Consider the following 23,100-nt stretch of genomic DNA (forward strand, 5'->3'; position numbering starts at 1 on the left):
TAAGAATTTTACACAGTACTGTGTTTGTCAACATGGAGCAGAGAGTGAGTTTGTAAATATGGCAGGAGCAAAGGATGTTAGGAAAGGTGAGGCTGGAGTGCTGCGGGAGGAGTGTGGGACAGGTGGCAGAGGAGTGCTAGGACTGAAGTGGAATGAGTGCAGACACACCCAGCCCCGAGACAGCATGTAGGGTGACTTAATTCCAAACAATTGGTTTATTAATCATTACAGAATGTCTCTCTGGTGTTCCCATTCCCTCCCCCTTTTCTCATCCATGATTCCCCTCTCCTTGCCCCTTCCCACTCTCGCTTCACAATAGAGACCCATAGCAGAATCAGGTTTATCGTCTCTCACATATGTCATGAAATGTGTTTTTTTTGTGGCAGCAGTACAGTGCAATACATAAAATTACTACAGTACTGTGCAAAAGTCTTAGGCACCCTAGATATATAGTGTATGTGTATAAAACTTTTGCACAGTACCACACATGCATAGGAAAAGTTTAGAGGAATATCATCCAAATGTAGGAAAATGGGTCCAGCTCAGGAACTTGGTCAGCAAGGACATGTTAGTCTGAAGGGCCTGTTCCTGTGCTGTTTAACTCTATGACTCTGATCTGCAAGACAAGAGTGGAAATAAATGATCATCAATCCCAAGGGATTGTCTAAGCCTCACCAATGTCTATTTCAGAAACATAGAAAACCTACAACACAATACAGGCCCTTCAACCCACAAAGCTGGGCTGAACATGTCCTTACCTTAGAAATTACTAGGGTTACCCATAGCTCTATTTTTCTAAGCTCCGTGTACCTATACAGGAGTCTCTTAAAAGATCCTATTGTATCCGCCTCCACCACCATCACTGGCAACCCATTCCACGCACTCATCACCCTCTGTGTAAAAAACTTAACCCTGACATCTCCTCTGTACCTACTAGCCATTTCAGCCCTGGGAAAGAGGCTCTGACTATCCACATGACCAATGCTTCTCATCATCTTATACACCTCTATCAGGTCACCTCTCATCTTCCGTTGCTCCAAGGAGAGACGGCTGAGTTCACCCAACCTATTCTCATAAGGTATGCTCATCAATCTAGGCAACATCCTTGTAAATCTCCTCTGCACCCTTTCTACAGTTTCCACATCCTTCCTGTAGTGAGGTGACCAGATCTGAGCACAGTTCTCCAAGTGAGGTCTGACCAGGGTCCTATATAGCTGCAACATTACCTCTCGGCTCCTAAACTCAATCCCACAATTGATGAAGGCCAATGCACTGTATGCCTTCTTAACCACAGAGTCAACTTGCGTAGCAGCTTAGAGTGTCCTATGGATTCGGACCTCAAGAACCCTCTGATCCTCCACACTGCCAAGTTTTGCAATAGGATGCCTGCCACAACATTGTAGGTAGCAGAGCTGTTGTCTCACAGTTGCCATTATCTAGGTTTAATCCTAATTTGTGGTGATAGTCACGTAGGGTTTACACGTTCACGTTGTGGTCACATGGCTTTCACTGGGATGTTCTAGCTTCCTCCCACATCTCAAGGACATGCATTATGGTTTGTCATCTGTCATACGTGCTTAACCATTTGCATGAACTGAGTGACTCTAGGAATCTTGGTTCCAGGACTTAGCATAACATTAATTCCAAAATTTACCAAAAAAGCTGAATTCTACTGCTGAGGCATTAAAGTTCAAAGTAAATTTCATTATCAGAGTACATATATGTCACCACATACAACCTTGAGATACTTTTTCCTGCAGCATATTCTGAAAATCTATAACTCTGAACTTTGATCAATGAAAGGTCAAGCAGAGCATAGAAGACAACAAACTGTGAAAATGCAAATATAAATAAACAGCGATAAACAATGAGAGCATGGAATAACAAGAGAGAAGAGTCCTTAAAGTGAGATCATTGGTTGTGGAAACATCTCAATAAAATGATGTAGCTATCTCATTTTGTTCAAGAGGTTGATGGTTTAGAGGTAGTAATAGGTCTTGAACCTGATGGTGCAAGTCCCGAGGCTCTTGTATCTTCTACTTGATGGTAGTAGTGAGAAAAGAACATTGCCTAGATGGTGAGGATCCTTAGTGGCTACCATTTGCAATATGGTACACGATCGAAGAATCCTGAAATAATTAAAATCACTAGGCCACAAGGGGAAAACATTCTAATCACTAGAGCCCATCTCACATAAAGAGAAATAGCTGAGATCAATTAACCCAGCCCCAGGACATAAGTACAGGAGTTCCTGAGGGGAACTCCATTAATGAGCTATCTTCCATCAAGTAGCAGGGAAGGGGGTGATGGTTACATAATATTCAATTCCATTTGCTACTTTCAGCAAATGAAACTTCCATGTCAGCATGATGCAAGACTTGGACAGCATTCAGGCTTGGGCAGACAAAGATCACCTTCCCTCAATATTCAATAGCATCATGGCTACTGAAGCCTTCACCATCAACATCGTTGTCACCAAGGATCAACTGAACCAGGCACATAAATACCCGGTTAGAAAAGCAAGTCAGAGTCTGGTTACCCTGCAGCGAGTGGCTCCCCTGCTCACAGCCCTATACCTTTCCACTATCTGCAAGATATAAGACAAGAATCTGATGGACTACTCTCTACTTGCCCAGATAAGTGCCTCAGACATTAAGATACAGAAGAAGAATTAGGCCATTTAGCACCTCCAGTCTGGTCTGACATCCAACCATGGCTAATCTCTTCCTTCCTCTCAAATTTGTTCTCCTGCCTTCTCCTCATACCCTTTGAAACCCCTACTAATCAAGAATTTAATACCTTCACTTTAAATATACCCAATGATGGCCTCCAGAGCCATCCGTGACAATGAATTCCAAAGATTCACCGCCCTCTGGCCTATAAAATCCTTCCTCATCTCTGTTCTAAGGAGCTGTCTGTTTATTCTGACACTGTGCCCTCTAGTCCTACATTCTGCCAATACCAGGAACATATTCCCTACATCCACTCCGTCCGGTCATTTCAATATTCCATTGGTTTCAATCAGACACACTCCCTCCCCACCATCTAAATTCCAGAGAATACAGGCTCAGAACCATCAAATGCTCCTCATACAATAGCTCTTTCACCCCAGGATCATTCACATAAACTTACTCTCAACACTCTCCAAATGCCAACACATCCTTCCTTAGATACAGCATGGGCTCAAAACTGTTCATGATACTCCAAGTGTGGTCTGACTTATAAAGCTTCAGCATTACATCCTTGTTTTTATATCCTAGTCCTCTTGAAATGAATGTGAGCATTGTATTGGCTTTCCTTACTACTGATGCAACCCGCAAGTTAACTGTTAGGGAACCCTGCCCAAGGATTCCCAAGTCCCTTTGCATCACCAATTTCTGAATTCTCTCCCCATTTCAAGAAGAATTAATAGTTATATCCTTTGTACAAAAGTTCATGACCATACACTTCTCTACACAGTATTCCATCTGCCACTTCTTTGCTGATTCTCCCAACCTGTCCAGGCACTTACGCAGATTCCCTACTCCTTCAACACTACCTGCCTCTCCAGCTATCTTTGTATCACCCCACAAACTCGGCCATAAAACCATCAATTCCATCTTCCAATCATTAACATATAACATGAAAAGTACCACACCCAACATCAACCACTACAGAACATCACAGTCACCAGCAGTCAACTACAAAAGACTCTTTGCTCCCACTCTTTACCTCCTAACAGCTGGCCAATCTTCTGGTCATGCTATTATCCTTCCAGTAACAACATGGGTTTTAATCTTGTTTAGCAGTCTCATAAGTGTGGCACCTGATCAAAGGCCTTCTCAATATCCAAGTAACCAACATCTTTTGACTTTCCAAGGACAAAAAGTTCAAAGCTAAATTTATTATTAAAGTACACATATGTCACCAAATAAAACCGAGATTCATTTTCTTGTGGGCATATTCAATAAATCAAATAATAATAATTGAATCAATGAAATATCACACCAGCAGGGCAGACGCCAGTGTGCAAAAGACAAAAAACTGAGCGAATACATAAAAAATAAATAAGCAAACAATAAATAACAAGAACATGAGATGAAGAGTCCTAAAAAGTGAGTCAATAGGTTGTAGGAACATTTCAGTGATGGGGCAAATGAAGTTGAGTGAAATTATCCTCTATGGTTTAAGAGCCTGATGAATGAGGGCTAATAACTATTCCTGAACTTGGTGGTGTAAGTCCCGAGGCAGCTGCACCTTTTTCCTGATGGCAGCAATGAGAAGAGAGCATGACCTGGGTGGTGAGGTTCCCTGATGTTGGATGCTGCTTCCCTGCAACAACGCTCCATGTAGATGTGCTTACTGTTGGGGAGGGTTTTACCCATGATAGACTGGGTCATACCCACTACTTTTTGTAGGCATTTCAGTTCAAGGGCATTGGTGTTTCCATTGGTTGTGATGCAGCCAGTCAATACACTCTCCACCACACATCTATAGAAGTTTGTCAAAGTTTTAGATGTCATGCCGAATCTTGCAAACTTCTAAGTAGAGGTGCTGCCATGTTTTCTTCATAACTGCACTTACGATCTGGGCCCACGACATGTCTTCTGAATGATAACACGAGGGAATTTAAGGTTACTGACCCTCTCCACCTCGGGTCCCCCAATGAGGACTGGCTCATGGACCTCTGGTTTCCTCCCCTTGAAGCCAATAATTAGCTCCCTGGTCTTACTGACATTAAGTAAGAGATTGTTACTGTGCAACCACCAACCTCCCTCCTATATGCTGATTCAGCACCATCTTTGATTTGGCCTATGACAGTAATGTTGTCGGCAAACGTAAACATGGAATTGGAGTTGTGTTTAGCCACACAGTCCTAAGTGTAAAGTGAGAAGAGCAGGGGTCTAAGCACACAGCCTTGTGGTGCACATATGCCCAAACTTCACCCCAAAACTTTATCTTTAATAATAGACTTTAAATTCTTATCAACCACCAAAGTCAGGCTAACCGACCTATAATTTCCGCTCTTTTGCCTCCCTCGTTTCTAAAAGAGTGGTGTTACATTATTGACTTTCCAGTCCCTTGGAACCAATCCTAATTTTAATGATTCTGGTACGAGCACTACTAATGCTTCCACAATCTCTTCAAACTATCTCCTTCAGAACCATTCAGTCCAGGTGACTTACCTACCTTCAGAACTTTCAGATTCCCAAGCACATTCTCCTTATTAAAGGTGACCTCACTTCTTCACCCCTCTCAACTTTTTTGAATGCCTGGCATGTTACAGCAAAATGCTTATTCATTTTCATTCACTGAATAAGCAGTAATTTCCCCAATACTGCTTCTCCAGTGGTCCAATGTCCACTTCTGCCTCATTTTTACTTTTTATGTAGCTAAAAATATCCGATGTCCTCTTTTATATTATTAACTAGCTTACCTTCATATTTCACCTTTTCTCCCCTTATTGCTTTTTAATTGCCTTTTGTTGGTTTTTGAGATTACAAATCCCCTAGCTTCCCACTTGTTTTTGCAATATTGTATGCCCTCGTTTTGTTTTGTTTTTTTGACTTCCTTTATTAGCCACAGGTGTCTCATCATCCCTTTATAATTCATCATTGGGATGAAATGATCCTGCATTTTCCTGAAACTCCTGCCAATGTGCTCTACTGTTCCTGCTAGAGTCCCCTTCATCATACCCCTGCAATTCCTTAATTTTACCCACAAGGATTCTACATCTTCTGATCCAATGTCACTTCTTACTAAGGATTTGATTTTAGTGTGTTCCAATTGCCCCTCTGTCCACCAGTCTGACTTTTCAATAAATGTGTATCCTTCAATGTTTAGGTCCCAGCTGTGAATTTCCTTCAGCCACAACTCTGTGATGCAAATCCAGCAACATACGAAAGGCTTGAAAGGTTTACCATTAGAACAAAGCAGCTGACTTGATTAATACACCATCCATCAACTTATATATTCACATTCTCCACCTTTGGAATCAAGTGGAAGCACCTCCAAAACCTGCAACGTCTTCCACCAAGAAGGAGAAGAACAGGAAGGACACATGAACACCTTCATCTTCAGGCCCCTTTCCCATGTCACACAACACATAGAAGCACATTGGCACTGATCCTGAACTCTGAAACTCACTACCTAACAGCACTGTGGAAGTGCATTTAGGAAGTACCTCCAGTGGTCCAACGAGTGGCTCACCAGCACCTTCCTGATGGGCCCATTTCTTCATTCATATTTGATGCATCACTTTTGAACAAACATTCTTATTTAACAAGTAAACAACAGATTCAAGCAGCAAGGTATTATATAGAAATATAACCTGTGTTAAAATAGGGAAGCCAAGGGGTCGACAGCCATTGCATGGAGTGAATGCTTCCCATAGTCCTGCTGGGCCACAGCTTTTCTCTCCTTCTTCCTCATCAGTCTGTGGTGTGCCTTTTGGAGGAGATGGCTGGTCTCGTTGCTGGAAAAATAAATGGATGAAATTAATGTGTAAACATAACCTTTTTGATTAAAATTAACGTCACGCTTGTATATTAACTGGTGGAGATGGTGAGAAGGGACAAACAGCAAACTATCAAAACTAGAGCACAACATTATGATTCATTGTTAAACCATTTATAGTAGCAGAACTACTTCTTACTGGAACTTAAACAAAGTGGCGGTGGATTTCAATAGTCAGTATATGCCAATATTTTGAATGGCAGATCTGTATACAGTTTAGTATACCCTTTAACATGTATTATATCAGTTGTTTATAGAACTATTATTTGATGTTCTTTATGAACTTCACACACTATCTTTACACTAAGTTAAAAAAAGAACTGGCAGGACAGGCCATTAGTAATGGGAGAACAAGATTTTGCTTCACCCTACTTTTTCTGACAGAAGGATACTTCATTTTGTTCCATATATAGTGTGTATAACATAATATATGAAGCTGTATTGGTTAAAATCCTCAACAAGGATTGAATAGTTCTCGAAACAAGATCCATTTAGGAATGGTGAAATATAATACATGGGTTAAATATACAATTAATGAAACCAGCAGCTCATAATTTGCCACTACCTTCAACCAGGCTTCTTCCACTTGACATATTCACTTCCTGAACCATATTTTCTATAGCCTTGTTGCCAAAATGACCTGTTGCTGGTTGGTCAACTTGCCAGATGCTTCTGCCGTTCTGTCTTCTCCCAAGTGAATATTAATCCTGCGGCTTCTCACTCCAAGTTGAAGTTCTGAAGTCTTTCTTCTCCTGATCACCTTTAGCTCACCTTTTTTTCACCGGACTCTAAAGAGTTACTGTCACATGCAAACTGAATTGCAAATCAGATCCTAGGTTTATTAAACTTGCGTAACTGGAAAAACACTGGAACCCGCTCTGAGATAAAGAGCCATGGCATTGTATGAAAAGGATGAGATCATTTATCCTCTTTGAGCTGAGGGAGGTTGCTCAGAGTACTCCAGCTTAGCTCTAGTCTGGGACTGGTGCAGCTGAAGTACACTCCTCCATGAAGGCCAGCACTCCACAAGGCTTTTTGACTTTTTACTGCATTGCATCAATTGCATTTTAAACAATAAAGTGGATGGATCCCAGGCATATTTGCACCTCCAAGGTTTTAAATGTTTATCTTTTCACCTGGTTAAATCCAAAATAGATTGTATATATATAAAACCATATATAACAATTACAGCACGGAAACAGGCCATCTCGGCCCTTCTAGTCCGTGCCGAACACTTACTCTCACCTAGTCCCACTGGCCCGCACTCAGCCCATAACCCTCCATTCCTTTCCTGTCCATATACCTAACCAATTTTACTTTAAATGACAATACCGAACCTGCCTCTACCACTTCTACTGGAAGCTCGTTCCACACAGCTACCACTCTGAGTAAAGGAATTCCCCCTCGTGTTACCCTTAAACTTTTGCCCTCTATATACGGAAATACATTTGCTTGACCTTGTAACATTTCTTTGTAATTCAGTATTTCCACTTACACAGATTATGCTGTTCGCCATTTTTGAATCATCTCAAACCCTGGATATATAGGTAATCTATCTTATCATCAAAGTCATTATGAAGCCAGTAAATGTATTAAGCCTTAATATAGATCCTTGTAAAACTGCATTTGTTACACTATGCTTAATCATTATCTCCTGTCCCTGCTTTTGCTAATCTGCCTCCTGCCAGTAAGTTCAATATTACCTTTAATTCCATAAATTTCAACTTAATCTAAGGCACTTTATCAAAGGCTTTTGGAAGTCAATATATATTAAAGCCAAAGAGACTTAACCTTCCACTTATTTTAATCATCTTTTTGAAGAAGTCCAACTCAGTCTATTTATTAAAATGTTCAAGGTGCTCAGTTTCACTCTTCTTTCTCACAGACACCAATAATTTCCCAAAATAGATATCTGGCTAACTGGCCTATAACTCTCATACTTCTCAAAATAGAAAAGTAACAGATGCAATTTTACAATGAAAAAGTACTTGGGAAGATAATGGGTTATGCAAACTTTTCTCACCTACCTACCATAAAATCCTGAGATGGAAAACAAGATCACCTCAGGATTTAACATTCTTTTGTGCCATTATTTTGGTGAATCCCACAGCTTAGCATTAATTTCCTTCAGATATCCAGCATGGTGTCTTCTTCTGATTTAAATTCTGACATAATAATTCAAAATGCCCACCATTTCCTTATATTTTGAGTCCTTGTGAAGTTAGTCATGCTTGCAATTGATACTAAAAATGGATATATTTTAGTTATGCAGATCTCCCAACAGAAACCTGCTGGATAAAGTCAGCACAATCTTCATCAATGAGGCACTGTCCATAAAGGTGCTAAAAGATTCTCTGAGAGAATGATACGTCATGTCCTTTCCATTGCCTGGTTGTTGAACCTTTCATACTTCTCAAGTATTTTGAACAACTATTTGTTATATGTATGATTTGCTACTGGATTTCCATCCAGCTCTATGGAATATCTTCCTTAACACGAATTTAATTCCTACGAAGTAACAAGAATAATTTGTATTTAAGTTCAAAGTACATTTATTATCAAAATATGTATACATTATATAACCTTGAGGCTCATCACCTAACAGGCAGCCTCAAAAATAAGTTATACAGCATCTTTAAAACTAAGAACAATATAAGAGTCTTTACAGATAAACTGAACAAAGGTTGTTTTAAAAATACATTTGGTAAGTCACTTATAAGAAAATATACTGTCACAACTGAAAATTACATCAAATAGTATAACACTACTGCCTGGGGATTAATGCTATCAAAAACATCCACTGACAATATTTTTAACACCACTGGCCTTCTCTATCTATTTCTAATGAAAATGTAACAGGAGTTTTGGTTAAAGAAATGAGATACCCAAAAATGTTATGCTCAACTCTATTTCAATCCATCAATACAAGATTACCATTTCACTCTACAAACCTGAAATACATCATTTGAATGTGCTAAATGTGAAAGCAGCTATCCAAACAGAGACCTTAATTCTGTCTCCAGCTTTTAGTCACCTCCTGCCTTCTTGACTCTCTAATACAGCATTTTATTTCTTTGTTGTAACTTTCAGTCACCCCTGTGCACCTGGGAAATAAGTCAGGATCTGAAGTTATCTGCCGAGTTGGAACTCAGCACTACCCAATGCAGAATGAATACACAATGATTTGGATAAAAATCAAAGAAACATAAAAAAAATTAATTCTTCTGATAATAATCAACTGACAACACTGTGAGGAGGTTGAAAACTGGTTTAGATGATACGTATAGAGTGATGAAAAAATTACTCTAGTATTATGTATGTTTGCTTTTAATGCATCTGGGAGGCTATGTAATAAAAAAATCAAAAATTCATAAACCTACACCAGAAATAACTTGACAATATTATACAAGAATACTATTAACTGATCTCATGTGCACTGTATGACAGAAATATCTGACAATAGAACCACAGCATGTATTAAATCACTCCTTGCAAACAAGTGATATTTCAAACTAAAAGCCCTTTGTCCATTTATCCAACAAGGTAAGGAATGTCAACAGCTTTGTGGTCCTAATAATTTTTGAGATTCTTGAATATTTAACCTCATGTTGTCATGCACAAATTATATTTTGATAAGTCTTTCCTAAGTGCTTTATTTTAATTATATATTGGCAAATTACATCTGTTACATTCTCATTCTAGGTATGACATCCTGACAGTCAGGAATCTAACAAGCATTAAATGATATAATATGACTATAATTTTCAAACATTTTGTACTTCCACAACTGAAAATTAAAATAGAAATGAAGGGGTTAATAAAAAAAATCAGCTTAAAAATTTTCACAGAAGAATGGATAATAATGGCATACAATAGGGGCATTTACTGAACTCTGTCTTCCATCTTCTAGTTAGAAAATATCAACCCAGAATATCTGCATAGATGTAAAAGTTTTTTCATATTGCAGAAATACATTCATGGCAAAAATGCTACTGGCAATTAAACCGATATATTTTCATTGGTTGCTGCCTACGTAGTCTTTATTATGAGAAAGTCTGCAGATGCTGGAAATCCAGAGTAACACACACAAAATGCTGGAGAAACTCAACACATCAGGCAGCATCTATGGAAGTGAATAAATAGTCTATGTTTTGTGCCTAGACCCTTCTTCAGGACCAGAACAGAAGGGGGAAGATGCCAGAATAAAAAGGTGGGGGGTGGGGAAACAGACTAGCTGGAAGGTGATAGGTGAAGCCAGGTGGGTAGGAAAGATAACGATCTGGAGAGAATCTGATAGGAGACGAGAGTGGACCATAGGAGAAAGGGAAGGAGGAGGGGATGCAGGGGGAGGTGATAGACAGGTGAGAAGAGGTGAGAGGACAGAGTGGAGAATAGAAGAAGACGGGAGGGGGGATTTTTTTTTAACTGGAAGGAGAAATTGATATTCACATCACCAGGTTGGAGGCTACCCAGATGAATTTCCAGATGTTGCGCCTCCACCCTGAGGGTGGCTTCATTCTGGCACAAGAGAAGGCCACAGCCTGACATGTTTGAATGGGAATGGAAATTAAAATGGTTGGCCACCGGAAAGTTCCACCTTTGGCAGATAAAATGGAGGTGCTTGACGAAGCGATCCTCGACTTATGACAGGTCTCATCGATGTACAGCAGGCCACATCGGGAGCACCAGATACTTTGAAAGCATTGAAGGGATTGGGCAAAGTCAAGATGGATTTATGAAAGGCAGATTATGCTTAACGAATCTGCTGTATATTTGGAAGGTATGACTAGAACATATAACAAACAAGTATATGGATTTCAGAAAGTTTTTAATGAGACTCCACATTTGAGGTGAAGGTGCAAAATTAATGCACATGGGATTGTGGGTATTATACTGCAAACCTCTGAGAAGTGGTTGACTGACAGAAGACAAAAGCGGATTTGACAGTTTTTCTGGATGGTAGGACTAGTTGAGGTCTGCAGGGATCAATGATTGGGCCTTATTTGTTGTGATATGGGGAAGTGTGTGAGCTGTGAGGAGGATATAAAGAATCTCCGATGTAATTTAGACTAGGCAGCCAAATGGCAGGTGTAGTTTAAGACAAGGGCAGCTACTTGGTGCAAAAAGTAGAAAGACATTGTTATCTGAATGGTGAAAGACTGGAGAAAGAGAAGGTGCAATAAAACCTTCCATACCAGTTGCTGAAAGCAAACCTTCAGGGGCAGCAAGCAGTAGGAACGCAGATGGCATGCAGGCCTCTGCTTCAAAATAATATGAAGACAACTGCAAGGTGTTCTGTATTTGATATTCCCGTAATATTTGAGTGATCTTGTAAATACATTCATTCATTAAGCATTCTTTGTTGTTTACATAATTCATTCTTTGTTGTTTACTGTATGCAAAAATACTTGAAATATATACATCATTATGCTACCACACGATATGTGCGCACCTCGCTTAAAGTAAAGAACAGAGTTAGACTCACATTCCTGGCTCTTTGGTTTTCCTTTGAACATTTTAATGTTTTGAAGCTACAAAACATAACGCAAGGATATCTCATCACAGTTGTTCAGGGCCTGAGTGAAAGTCCATCTGTAATTTTGTGTGCATATTTAGTCTCCTTATGAGAGGAATCTTGATCTTGCTATAGAAGTAGGACAACATCATTATTAATCTGATCCCTAGCATGGATGAGGAGCTATCGGTTTTGTTCAGTTTCTATTTACTGTACTTACTGGGGGGGGGGGGGGGCAAGTCTCATTGAAACCTATAAAATATTGAAAGGGTGAGATAGAGTGAATGTGGGAGGATGTTTCCTATAGTGCAGGAGTCTAGGAGCAGAGGGCACAGCCTCGGAAAAGAGGGATATCCCTTTAGATCTGAGAAGAGGAGGAATTTCTTTAGCCAGAGGGTGGTGAATCTGAGGAATTCATTGCCACAGACAGCGTTGGAAGCCAAGCCATTGGAAATATTTGAAGTAGAAGTCACTAGGTTATTGATTACTAAAGATGTCAAGGGTTACGGGGAGAAGGCAAGAGAATGGGGTTGAGAAGGATAATAAACCAACCATGATGGAATGGCAGAGTAGGCTCACTGGGCCAAATGGCCTAATTTTGCTCCAGTGTTTTTACAGGTGAGAAGAAACCTCACAGAAACCTACAAAATTCAGTGGTTTATATTTTATTGATTAAAATTATAAACATTAAACTATAAAATTTATAATAGAAACAGAGAGGAAATCTCCAGTGGCTGGAGCATCTGGACTCAGCGGCACTGCCTCATGACAAGAGTATACCGTAGATTCCGGATTATAAGCCGCTACTTTTTTCCCACATTTTGAACAGCTTTGAACTCTGCGGCCTTTAATCCAGAGCGGCTAATACATGGTTTTTTTTCATGCCGCCTCGTAAACATTTTGCCTCGTTAACAGTAGACCAATAAAATTGATGAGTAGTTCACAGAGGTCCAATGAAATTGTACGATAAATCAAGCGCACTTTCACAATTAAATTATTGTAAATCAGTTATTTGTACTCACCCTCATCAACATGGAAAACACTCGAAGAAAAGCATTGTGCTGCCTTTATGGCAGTTACTTAGTTTATAATATTTTCGCTTAGTAATTCATTTGTTAGTTAAAGTTAGAAGTGTTTTAACTATATTTGTTTTCTGTACTACATCCCGGGATGCTATGACGTCACACCCGGTTTCGCCGCGTCTTGTGGGATACCGGTTTGCGATATACGGGAAGGTGGGGGCATTACGCGAGCACATCAGACCCGAGCGCATCAGACCCGAGCGCATCAGACCCGATTAGACCCGATCGCGTTACGCGAGCTCATCAGACCCGAGCGAAAACGCTGCTTTTAAGTTAAAGGCGATCAATAACTTTTCCTGGTAGGCTGCAGTATATATATTTTTACCAGTCGCTAGGAGATATTGGAATGTTGTTCGTGCTGTTCAGTAAAAAAGTATATGCAACGTAATTTGTGTTACCGATACGTATGTATATTTAAAAGTAGCCGTATTACAGGCACGGTTCGAAAAAAAGCATTTGCAATATATATTTGTTTGTTACCATATGGATTTAATTAAAAGTTAAAAAATCCTTACGTGTAATATCTTTCTGTGTAAATATCTCATATTACAACGTGGGACACCTGCGGCCGAAAATTCGGTGCGGCCTAAAATCCGATGCGGCCTTTACAATTAAAAAATTGATTTTATTTCTAAAATTAGAGCCAGCGGCTTTTAATCAGGTGCGCTCTATAGTCCGGAATCTACGGTACATTTAGAACTGAGATAGGGGATTTTTCTTCCAAACAAGAAGTGATCAACTTATGGAATTCTCTACCACAGGAAAGACTGGATACCAGGTCATTATATGTGCTCAAGCAGGAAGTTGGTATTTTTTTCTTCTTGAAAAAAGGAGTTACGAACAGAATACTGAAATGGATGACCAGCCATGATTGTGTTAGACCAGTGGTTCTCAAACTCCTTCGGATTACCGCCCCCTTGACTTCTAGACCACATCCCCAGTGCCTCCCTCTCCCTTTCTGGTCATTACATAAAACCTATGAAGAATTTTGATTTACGATTCACAGTGAAAGAAAATAGGAAATGCAAATTCCAAGCAGTGACAGATAACTGCGAAATTATTCGAATCTATTTAAAGTTACAATTTTTTTTATTTAATTACAGTAAAAACAAATCTCATCAACAATTTTAGAGTGTACAGTAGTTGTCCATCGTTGCTTTTACACCTTTAATTGAGATGGATGGGCCTGATGCAGTGATATCAGCTTCTCAACATCAGGATGAATGTCGCTCAGAACGAGTCTCCGATACCCAGATTGAGTAAATTGCAGTCTGTTTCATTGTTTTGAAAGAAGTCGGGCAACTGCTCTAAAATTGTGATCCACTAAATATGATGTTGGAAAGGCAATAAAGAACAGCTTGACCTTTGTCCACAGTGCAGTATAGAATTCAGATTTTCCTTTCTGTAACCAAAAGTCTTGCTTTTTTTTTTAACCTCGGTTTCAGCTCAAAGTAATTTTGTAGTGAGTTCAGTTCTTCCTCCATCCTTTCTGTTACTTCCTCATTGCAAGTGTTCAAGAATGGATGTGTTACCTAGGCTGGAATTTTAACGAGAGAAGATCCGGAAATCTCTCTGACACGTTTTTCTGCAGCTCACACAGGTGGTCACAGAATAATTGAAGATCATTATCTGGTATTCTTTCTTTCTCTTCCAACTCAGAGAGGCTCAGAAATTGGAAAAGATCGTGGCAGCCAATATTATACTTAAATAGAGTTAACAGACAGAAATGTAGGGACAACTGATTTGACTTTGATAAGTATTCACATAATTTCCTTGCAATTGAAATATAATTTCATTAAACTTTGCGACTAATTCTGACAAATAAGCAATGTCAAGCCTAATATTCCTGAGTTGATCACTGAATGAAGCATACAAGTCTTCAAAGAATTTGATCACATTTTCAAAAAACACATAAAAGTGTCTCAGGTAGTTCTCTTTTGAGAGGCATCTGATTTCTGTATGCAACAGCAAATGTACAAACTGTTCATCATTCTCAGTACAAGCTCTTGAAATAGTCGAGAACTTAAAGCATGAGACTTAATTTTATTTACCATTGTGATAACAGTATTTAAGGATTTGTGAAGCTGATCACTTAGGTTTTTTGCGATATGATGTTGTCTGTGAATTACACAGTGAATGCTAAATATGTTAAATACAGCTTTTCTCGAGAAGGTAATAACCCTACAGTGGTGTCCTGACATTGACGATGCCCCATCTGTTGTACAAGCAAGAATGCTGGTGAGTGGGATGTCCTTATCTTTGAGATATTGCTCGACTACCCAAATTATTGACTCCCCCTTCGTAACTGTTCCTAGTCCCCTTGCTAATAAGAATACTTGAACCATGCTTTCATCTTTCCTGAAGCAAACATAACAAAGAAGAAAAGCTTTGTTGACTACCAAAGTTGACTCATCCAAATACAGAGCAAATTCTGTTCCAAGTATGTTGCACAATGTGTCTTCCACATTCTCAGAAATTTCAACTATTCATCTTTGCTCAGAGTTGTTGTTTTAATTATTGGGTCTGGTGACTTATATGCAAAGCTGTACTCAGAATCTCCCTTACTACTGGCAGAATCAGTTCTCCAATTGTACACAGCTTTCCAGATTTAGCAATGAGCATTGAAATGTTGTATGAAACATGCAAACCAGCACTGTTTTGTTGTGAAGTGCTGGCAAACACATTTCAAAATGTTTTCATTTTCTTAAAGCTTTCAAAAAGTGACTGAAATAAGTCAGGATCTTGTTTGCTTTATCAGAATATATTCTCTCCAAATATTCAAGGAGCCTGGATGGTTACATTGCCTCATTCGAAGAACTTTTTCACACAACTTATTAACAACCACAGCCAATCGACTATTGTTTAACTCCAACCTCAAGCACTGTGATCAACACAGGGGGAAGTTATGGCATCATCATAGTTCAAGTTAAACCTGACTTCTGCCTGAAGGTCCATAAAGAGGGGCAGCGATATCATGGTTGGGCTGTGGGCTAGAGAAATGTGGTCAAGACCATTTGAAAGGGCAGATTCTGCACTTTACCCCACTTCACAGGAATTGCATCATGGCATGATTAGAATATGGGAATTGTGCTAGGTAACACTGTACTGCAGCAGTGAATGGCAATAATTTGTAGGCCAGGCCCAGAAATAACACAATGTTTTCAATCCAGATTTCTCATGATATGTTAAGTATAGAAGTATCATATTGCATTTCAACAACTGTAACGTGCTTCAAGCAAAGTCTAAGAGAAGAGCTATGGAGGATTACCAAGAGATGAGAGGATTATGAGAACATTTTAATTATGAGGCACTGAGAATCATTTCTTAAATTAGACCTATAATCCCTCAGCTGCCCCCTTGTTACTGAGCACCTCCTCCACCATCCCCTTTATCTTTACCGTACCCCCCCTTCAGAAACTCCCACCCACTCCGGTGGGGCGGGAAGGGAAGTGAATTTGCCCTCTTTGGGAACCACTGTGTTAAATGATGGAGCAAGCTCAAAGGAGTGAATGGCCCCCTGCTCCTGCTCCTATTTCCAATGGTTCTACAAGGCATTTGGTATTAAAAAAAACATCTGGTTCTGAAATTATCAATACACCTCTACAGAATTTTAGTCAGACTCACGGAACTAGAAAGATGAAATATTTATTCGTACGTTGTGTAGCCCGTCATATGATTTTGGCAGCCTTACCACGATGATGATTGTTCTTGGCAAATTTACAGAGTTTCTTGGCAAATTTACTGCCTTCTCCTGGGCAGTGTCTTTCCGGGTGACCCCAGCAAGTATCAATACTCTGCCTGGTGTCAGTCGTTGCATAACCAGGACTTGTGATATGCACCAGCTGCTCATACAACCATCCACCACCTGCTCCCAAGGCTTAACATGACCCGGATCAGCAAGGGGGTGGGGGGGGGCTAAGCAGGTGCTCCACACTGCCCAAGGATGACCTACAGGCTAGCAGAGGGAAGAAGTGCCTCACACCTCCTTTGGTAGGGACGTAACTTCAGCCTGCCACCCACAAGAGCATGAGATACAGCATGGAAAAGGGGAGAGAAAGTAGGGGTAACCATTTTCTTTGATTATGAGTGGCATTACTTTCCCCAATCTCCATCATTAATATTCTGAGATACCACTGTTAAGAAACCTAAACATACCAACCACAGAGTGTTCAGCTGTGCATGACTCAGCACTACTCACACAGCCTTTCCACCATCTACAAGAGGTGTGATAAAATACTCTCCACTTGGAGGAGTGCTGTTTCAACAAGAATCCCAAACACCATCCAAAATAAACCTGCTTGATTGGTATCACTTCTTCCCCCACATTAAACATTCACTGCTCAGTATCTGGTGCACTCTGACTACAGCGTGCACCATCTACAAATTAATTGCAACAATTTGCTGAAGCTTCTCTGATAAGATTTCCAAAACCAGGAATCTATTGCATAAAAGGAAGAAGGCTACAGGTACATAACAACATATAAAGGTTCTGTGTTTCTCAAATTCTCCAGGGGAAGGTCAATTGGCCCATTAGGTCTACTCTTGATCACAGAACGATCACATCCTCTGATCTTTCTCTATAACCTATCCTCCTCATATTCTCACCACCTTGCACACCACTCACTTCCACACTAGGGGCAATTTACAGTGGTTAATTAGCTTACTGTGCACGGTTCACAAATCTACTTTTCACTTCTTTTACATCTTCTTTTTCATTCAAATGTGGTTCTGCTACTATTGGAGCCTGTGATCTACATGTTGGTGATATGTTTTCGGGCCGATTGAGCGATCTAGCATTTTGCTGTCTCCAAAGGGGTACAGTGAGGCTTCCAGCAAAGCGTGTGGCCTTGAGGCCGAGAAGTCTAGAGACAGGGCGCGAGCCCATGATTGACTCTATTCCTCGCCAATCCCGCTGATTAAATTGTCAAGGAAGATTGAAAACGTCAAGGCGAGAGAGAAAGGTAAGCAGGTGTTCAGTGATCTACCAACCTCTTGTTTGCTGCTGCCGGAGGAAGGTGTGTTGTGTGCATTGGGCTCAAGATCACACTATGACAAGTTTCTGGTTTCTGGGCGATCATTTTTTTTGTTGCTATTCTGTGCGATTTTGATTGGGGCGGCCTGCAGATAACGAACGACACAGTGCTAGATTGAACTGAACTGAGCTGAAATGAATATACAAGGACTCTTTCAATGACTTTGTGCATTGTCATTTTATATTCTGTGTTTTTGCTGCTTTTTTCTTGCCATTTGTGTGATTTTTTTTCACATGCTGTGGGGGGCGGGAGCTTTGAAAGGGTTCCATGATTTTTTTCATGGCTGTTTCTGGGAACACAAATTTCAGGGGTGCATACTGCTTACATACTGTGATAATAAATGTACTTTGAATTTGAATTCTTTGAAGATATACTAACCTACATATATTTGAAATGTGGGAAGAAACCAGTAAACCTGCAGGAAACCCATACGGTCAGAGAGAATGTGCAAACTCCATACAGACAGCTCCAGTGTTGATGATCGAACCCAGGCTGCTGAAATTATGAGGCAGCAGCTCTAATAGCCAAGCGGTAGGTCAAGGGAAGAATTAGATAGAAATTATTAGACATTATTTGTTTAAAATTTTACATTCATGCCACAACGTGAGGGAGTAAAAATCTTTGCGTTATGACTCCATCGCAATGTACAGACATGCAAATTTAAAAGTCTAATGGCTTATAGAAAGAAGCTGTCCCATAGCCTGTTGGTCCTGTTGGCACTGTTTGCCAGACAGAAGCAGTTGAAACTGTTTGTGGTTGGAATGACTGGCGTCCCCAATGATCTTCCAGGCCTTCTTTCTGCACCTGCTGCTAGAGATGTCCTCCATGGAGGGAAGTTCACATCCACAGATGCACAGGGCTGTCCGTACCACTCTCTGCAGTGCCCAGCAATCAAGGTTGGCACAGTTCCCGTACCAGGTGGTGATACAGCCAGTGTGTATTCTCTCAGTAGTGCTCCTGTAGAAGGTCTTGAGGATTTGGGGGCCCATGCCAAACTTCTTCAGTCGCCTGAGTTGGGAGAGACAGAGTTCTGCTTTTTTTGCCTCAAAGTCAGTGTGCACAGTCCAGGTGACAGCATCAGTGATGTGTATACTAAGGAGCTTGTAACTACTCTCCTTCTCAACTGCAGACCCATTGATGCTGATCGGGCCAAGCCTGTCTCCATTCCTCCTGTAATCCACGATCAGCTCTTTTGTTTTTTGGACACTGTGGGAGGGGTTGTTATCCTGGCACCACTGTGTCAGGGTGTCAACCTCTCCTCTGTAGGCTGTCTCATCACTGCTAGAAATAAGGCCAATCAAAGTCATCTCATCTGCAAAATTGATCAGCAGATTGGAGCTGTGTGTGGCAGTAGAGTCATGGGTATAAAGGGAGTAGAGAAGGGGGCTCAGGACACAACCCTAGGGGTCACTTGTGTTGAGAGTCAGAGGGGCAGAGGTGAGGGAGCCCATCCTTACCACCTGTTGGCAATCCAGTAGGAAGTCTAGGATCTAGCTGCACAAGCTGGGGTGCAGGCCGAGGTCTCTGAGCTTCCTGTCAAGTCTGGAGGGAATTACGGTGTTGAGTACTGAACTGTTGTCCAGGAAGAGCATTCTAACGTATGCATCCCTCTTTTCCAGGTGAGTGAGAACAGTGTGTGGCTGTGGAATCATCGGTAGACGAATTGTAGTGGGTCCAGTGTGGGTGATAGTATGCTGCAGATATAGTCTTTAAGTCTTCAACCTCTCAAAGCGTTTGCTTATAATTGAGGTGAGTGCAACAGGGTGCCAATCATTCAGGCATGCTACCTAGTTATAGACAGGAAATGAACCCTGACCTTATTCACACACCGTGAAAGGATCAAAGAGAAAATATGGATATGGATCTATAATAGTGCACAATTACATTTTATACTGACAATATAGAGCTTATGAATACTACAATCAATAAGAATGAAATTAAAAAGTTTGGTTTAAGAAAATTGTTGCTAATTTACTGAGATGTGATTTGATGCAATAGCTGGTATAGAATTCAACTGATTCTATAAGCAGCATTTTTGATTGAATAATTGGGGGAAGTCCGTTCATATAATAATGCAAGCATTTATTACATGCTGACTTATTTAGACAGCAGTGGTATTGCTTTCTGATCCAGATATCTGGATTGACATTCACCTGTATTGTTTTCTTCTTAGCGTTCTCTCCCCATCTTGTAAAAGATAATAAAAATATTTAAAGTCAGTGATCATGAAAAGTTCATTATATCCAAGTTTCCCTAAATCTTTGCTGCAGGGATTTCCTGATAGTCAACTGAGAGGATTATCAATCAGGACTTTACAAAGTTGTTTTGGAATTCCAATCAGTTCCATTGCTTTTGGTACTATATGCATCATTTCAACATTTTATCTCAGGTGGTCTATAAAGCACATAAATTGGGAAAGGCCGAGTTCCTCAAAGCAAACTTCAAATTTCTGAGGTGTAAATCAAGTAAAAATGCAAGAACACTTGAGTAATATCTGATTCAAGGATTGACAGATCACACACCCTTTTGGGTTGGTGTTCTGAACAATGATATCAAGTAGGATGACAGATCTCCTTCATTCGAACCAATTACATCTCCTACAATCCTTAATTGACAAAATAAAATTGTTATTAGATACTTCCTATCGATTTATTATTTTCCTGATGATGGATTAATAACTTAGTATTCCTGGCAAGAGTCTCATTCAACTGCTGTCCAGATCATAAATTTGGCTAGTTTTCCACACAGACAGTTTTGCTTTCAAGAAGGTAGACCTAAATTTGGCATACTGACCTCTGCTCCATTAGCAAATATGTGTTGTTGAACATCAATTTATTCCAGAAGCATTCGTTCACAAAAATGTCATTCTGTACAAGGGCATTTTTTCCTTCTGCACTGTATTTGAGGGATGATCATTTAGACATTGGATGGAAAATTAAAAACAGCAGTCTTACGTTAATAAGATATATAAAAGACTATTATGGACCGTTCAGCTTCTCAAGAGACATATTTCAAATTAGTTTAAATTGCTACAAAGTTAGCAAGCTTGTACAGATATTAGTAGTTCAATTTTATGAGCTGAAGTAAAAATGGTTAAAAGTTTAAGAAATAGGAGTTCAATGGATAGTAAAGATTTTATAAGTATAGAAGTGCATTTTTGTCATACAGCACATAAACAGGCCCTTTGGCTCAGCTAATCGTTGTCAACCAAAGATGTCCATCTGTGTTTGGCTCAGATGGTAAAGGTGGATACTCAGCACAAAAATGGGAGAAGTTTACGGAGCAAGTTTGTAGAAATTCAACCCTAGTTGGAAATATGTAACACAGGGGCATGAATACGTTGTACTCCACTTCTAAAACTGGATTTTGTTGAAGTTCACAGGACTGAATTTCAGAAAGAGAATGCACTGAAAGACCAATGTTATAAAGTTGTTAAGACCTACTGACAAAGGATAAATTTCTAAACATATGTACTGTATTTTGTGGTAGGTTAGGCTATGGTGAGGTGAAATGATTTTAACAAGAATCCAGGTGCCAGATGACATATACTGAAGGAAGCATCTCCCCAATGAGAAGATGCCTGTCGAGGAAGGAGATCACTCTGTTTGTTATAATTATCAATGTCCTATATACAGTAACTACAGTAAAACTTCTTTTACTTCAATCCCTTGGCAATAAATGCTAAGGTATGTCTAAAATACAAAAATTCTATTTTTGCCATAGAGCCATACAGCACAGATACAGGCCCTCTGGTCCAGCTCATGTCAAATAATATATATGCTTTTATATATTGCTTCCTGAGACGAATTTTATGCAAGGGTATCTCGATTCTCCTGAATTCCCAGTTTTTTAATAGTTTAAAAAAATATTAAGCAGCTCGATTTTCCCTACCAAGATGGATAACCACATCACATTTCTCAACACTGCATTCCAGCTACCTAGCTTTTGTCCAGTCTAAACCCACTGCTCTTTCTTTGCATCCTCTGTGCAATTTATTTTCTTTACCTGTTTTTTGTACTGTCACCAAACCTGGACATATTTCCCTCTCTCCATCAAAATTTGCCTCCCATTCATCAAAAGGGGAAGGGGTGCCACAGTAGCATAGTGGTTAGCGCTACGCTATTACAGCACAGGATGTCGGAGTTCAGAGTTCAATTTCAGCATTATCTGTAAGGAGTCTGCATGTCCTCTGCTTGGAATGTGTGGGTTTTCTCCAGGTCCTCCGGCATTCTCCACATTTCAAAAGCGTACCAGTTTTTAAGTTAATTAGTCATTGTAAACCGTCCTGTGATTAGGCTAGGGTTAAATTAGGGATTACTGAGCAATGCGGCTCGAAGGGCCTATTCCACATGCTATCTCTAAATAAAATGTTCTCCGAGTGATCTGTGCAAAAAGTTCTCAAATCCTTCCGCAATGTCAATAGTTTAGAAAATGTTTTGCTGTTGTACTCTTCCTCATAGAATTGCTTATTTCATAGTTACTCATTTAGTTCCTTATCTAATATCTTTTAAAATTTATACTGCTAGTTCCATTCTTAATGACCTTGGATACAATATATTGTGACTCACCTAAGCCTGTTTGTGTTTCACTTAAGCCAATAACTTTAATTTGTAAAAAGGCAAAGGCCCAACAGCGATGCTTGTGGTTCCATCAAGAGAATATTTCCCAACATTTTCGAGAGGTGGTGCCTCAAGAAGGGTCAGTAAAGAGGGTCTTTATTAAAGACCCTCAACATCTGGGTCATACCCACTTCACGTCTTCTTTCTCCACTTCCTTCTACCATTGCAGAGGAGGCACAGAACCCTGAAGATACACACTCAGTGTTTTAGGAACAGCCTTTTCACTTCTGACAACAGATTTCTGAATGTTCTAGTAACCCATGAAAATTCACTTGTTAGTCTTTGCATTATTTGTAACTTATGGTCATTTTTCTGTCTTGCAATATATACTTGCTACAAAACAATAAATTTAACAA

At 39.9% G+C, this 23,100-nt stretch overlaps 1 protein-coding gene across 13 annotated transcripts in view; it reads right to left on the reverse strand.

Moving 5' to 3' along the window:
- The window catches only part of anks1b (ankyrin repeat and sterile alpha motif domain containing 1B), an 856,034-nt gene that overhangs the window by 308,572 nt on the left and 524,362 nt on the right, over nucleotides 1-23,100 (reverse strand). For all 13 annotated transcript variants that reach the window (XM_073066305.1, XM_073066306.1, XM_073066289.1 and 10 more), the window contains one exon: nucleotides 6,311-6,454. In XM_073066305.1, coding sequence (XP_072922406.1) covers nucleotides 6,311-6,454 — 144 coding nt within the window. The remainder of the gene's footprint in view (nucleotides 1-6,310; nucleotides 6,455-23,100) is intronic.

Source organism: Hemitrygon akajei, chromosome 14 (genome assembly GCF_048418815.1).
Source record: "Hemitrygon akajei chromosome 14, sHemAka1.3, whole genome shotgun sequence".
Taxonomy (NCBI): Eukaryota; Metazoa; Chordata; class Chondrichthyes; order Myliobatiformes; family Dasyatidae; genus Hemitrygon; species Hemitrygon akajei.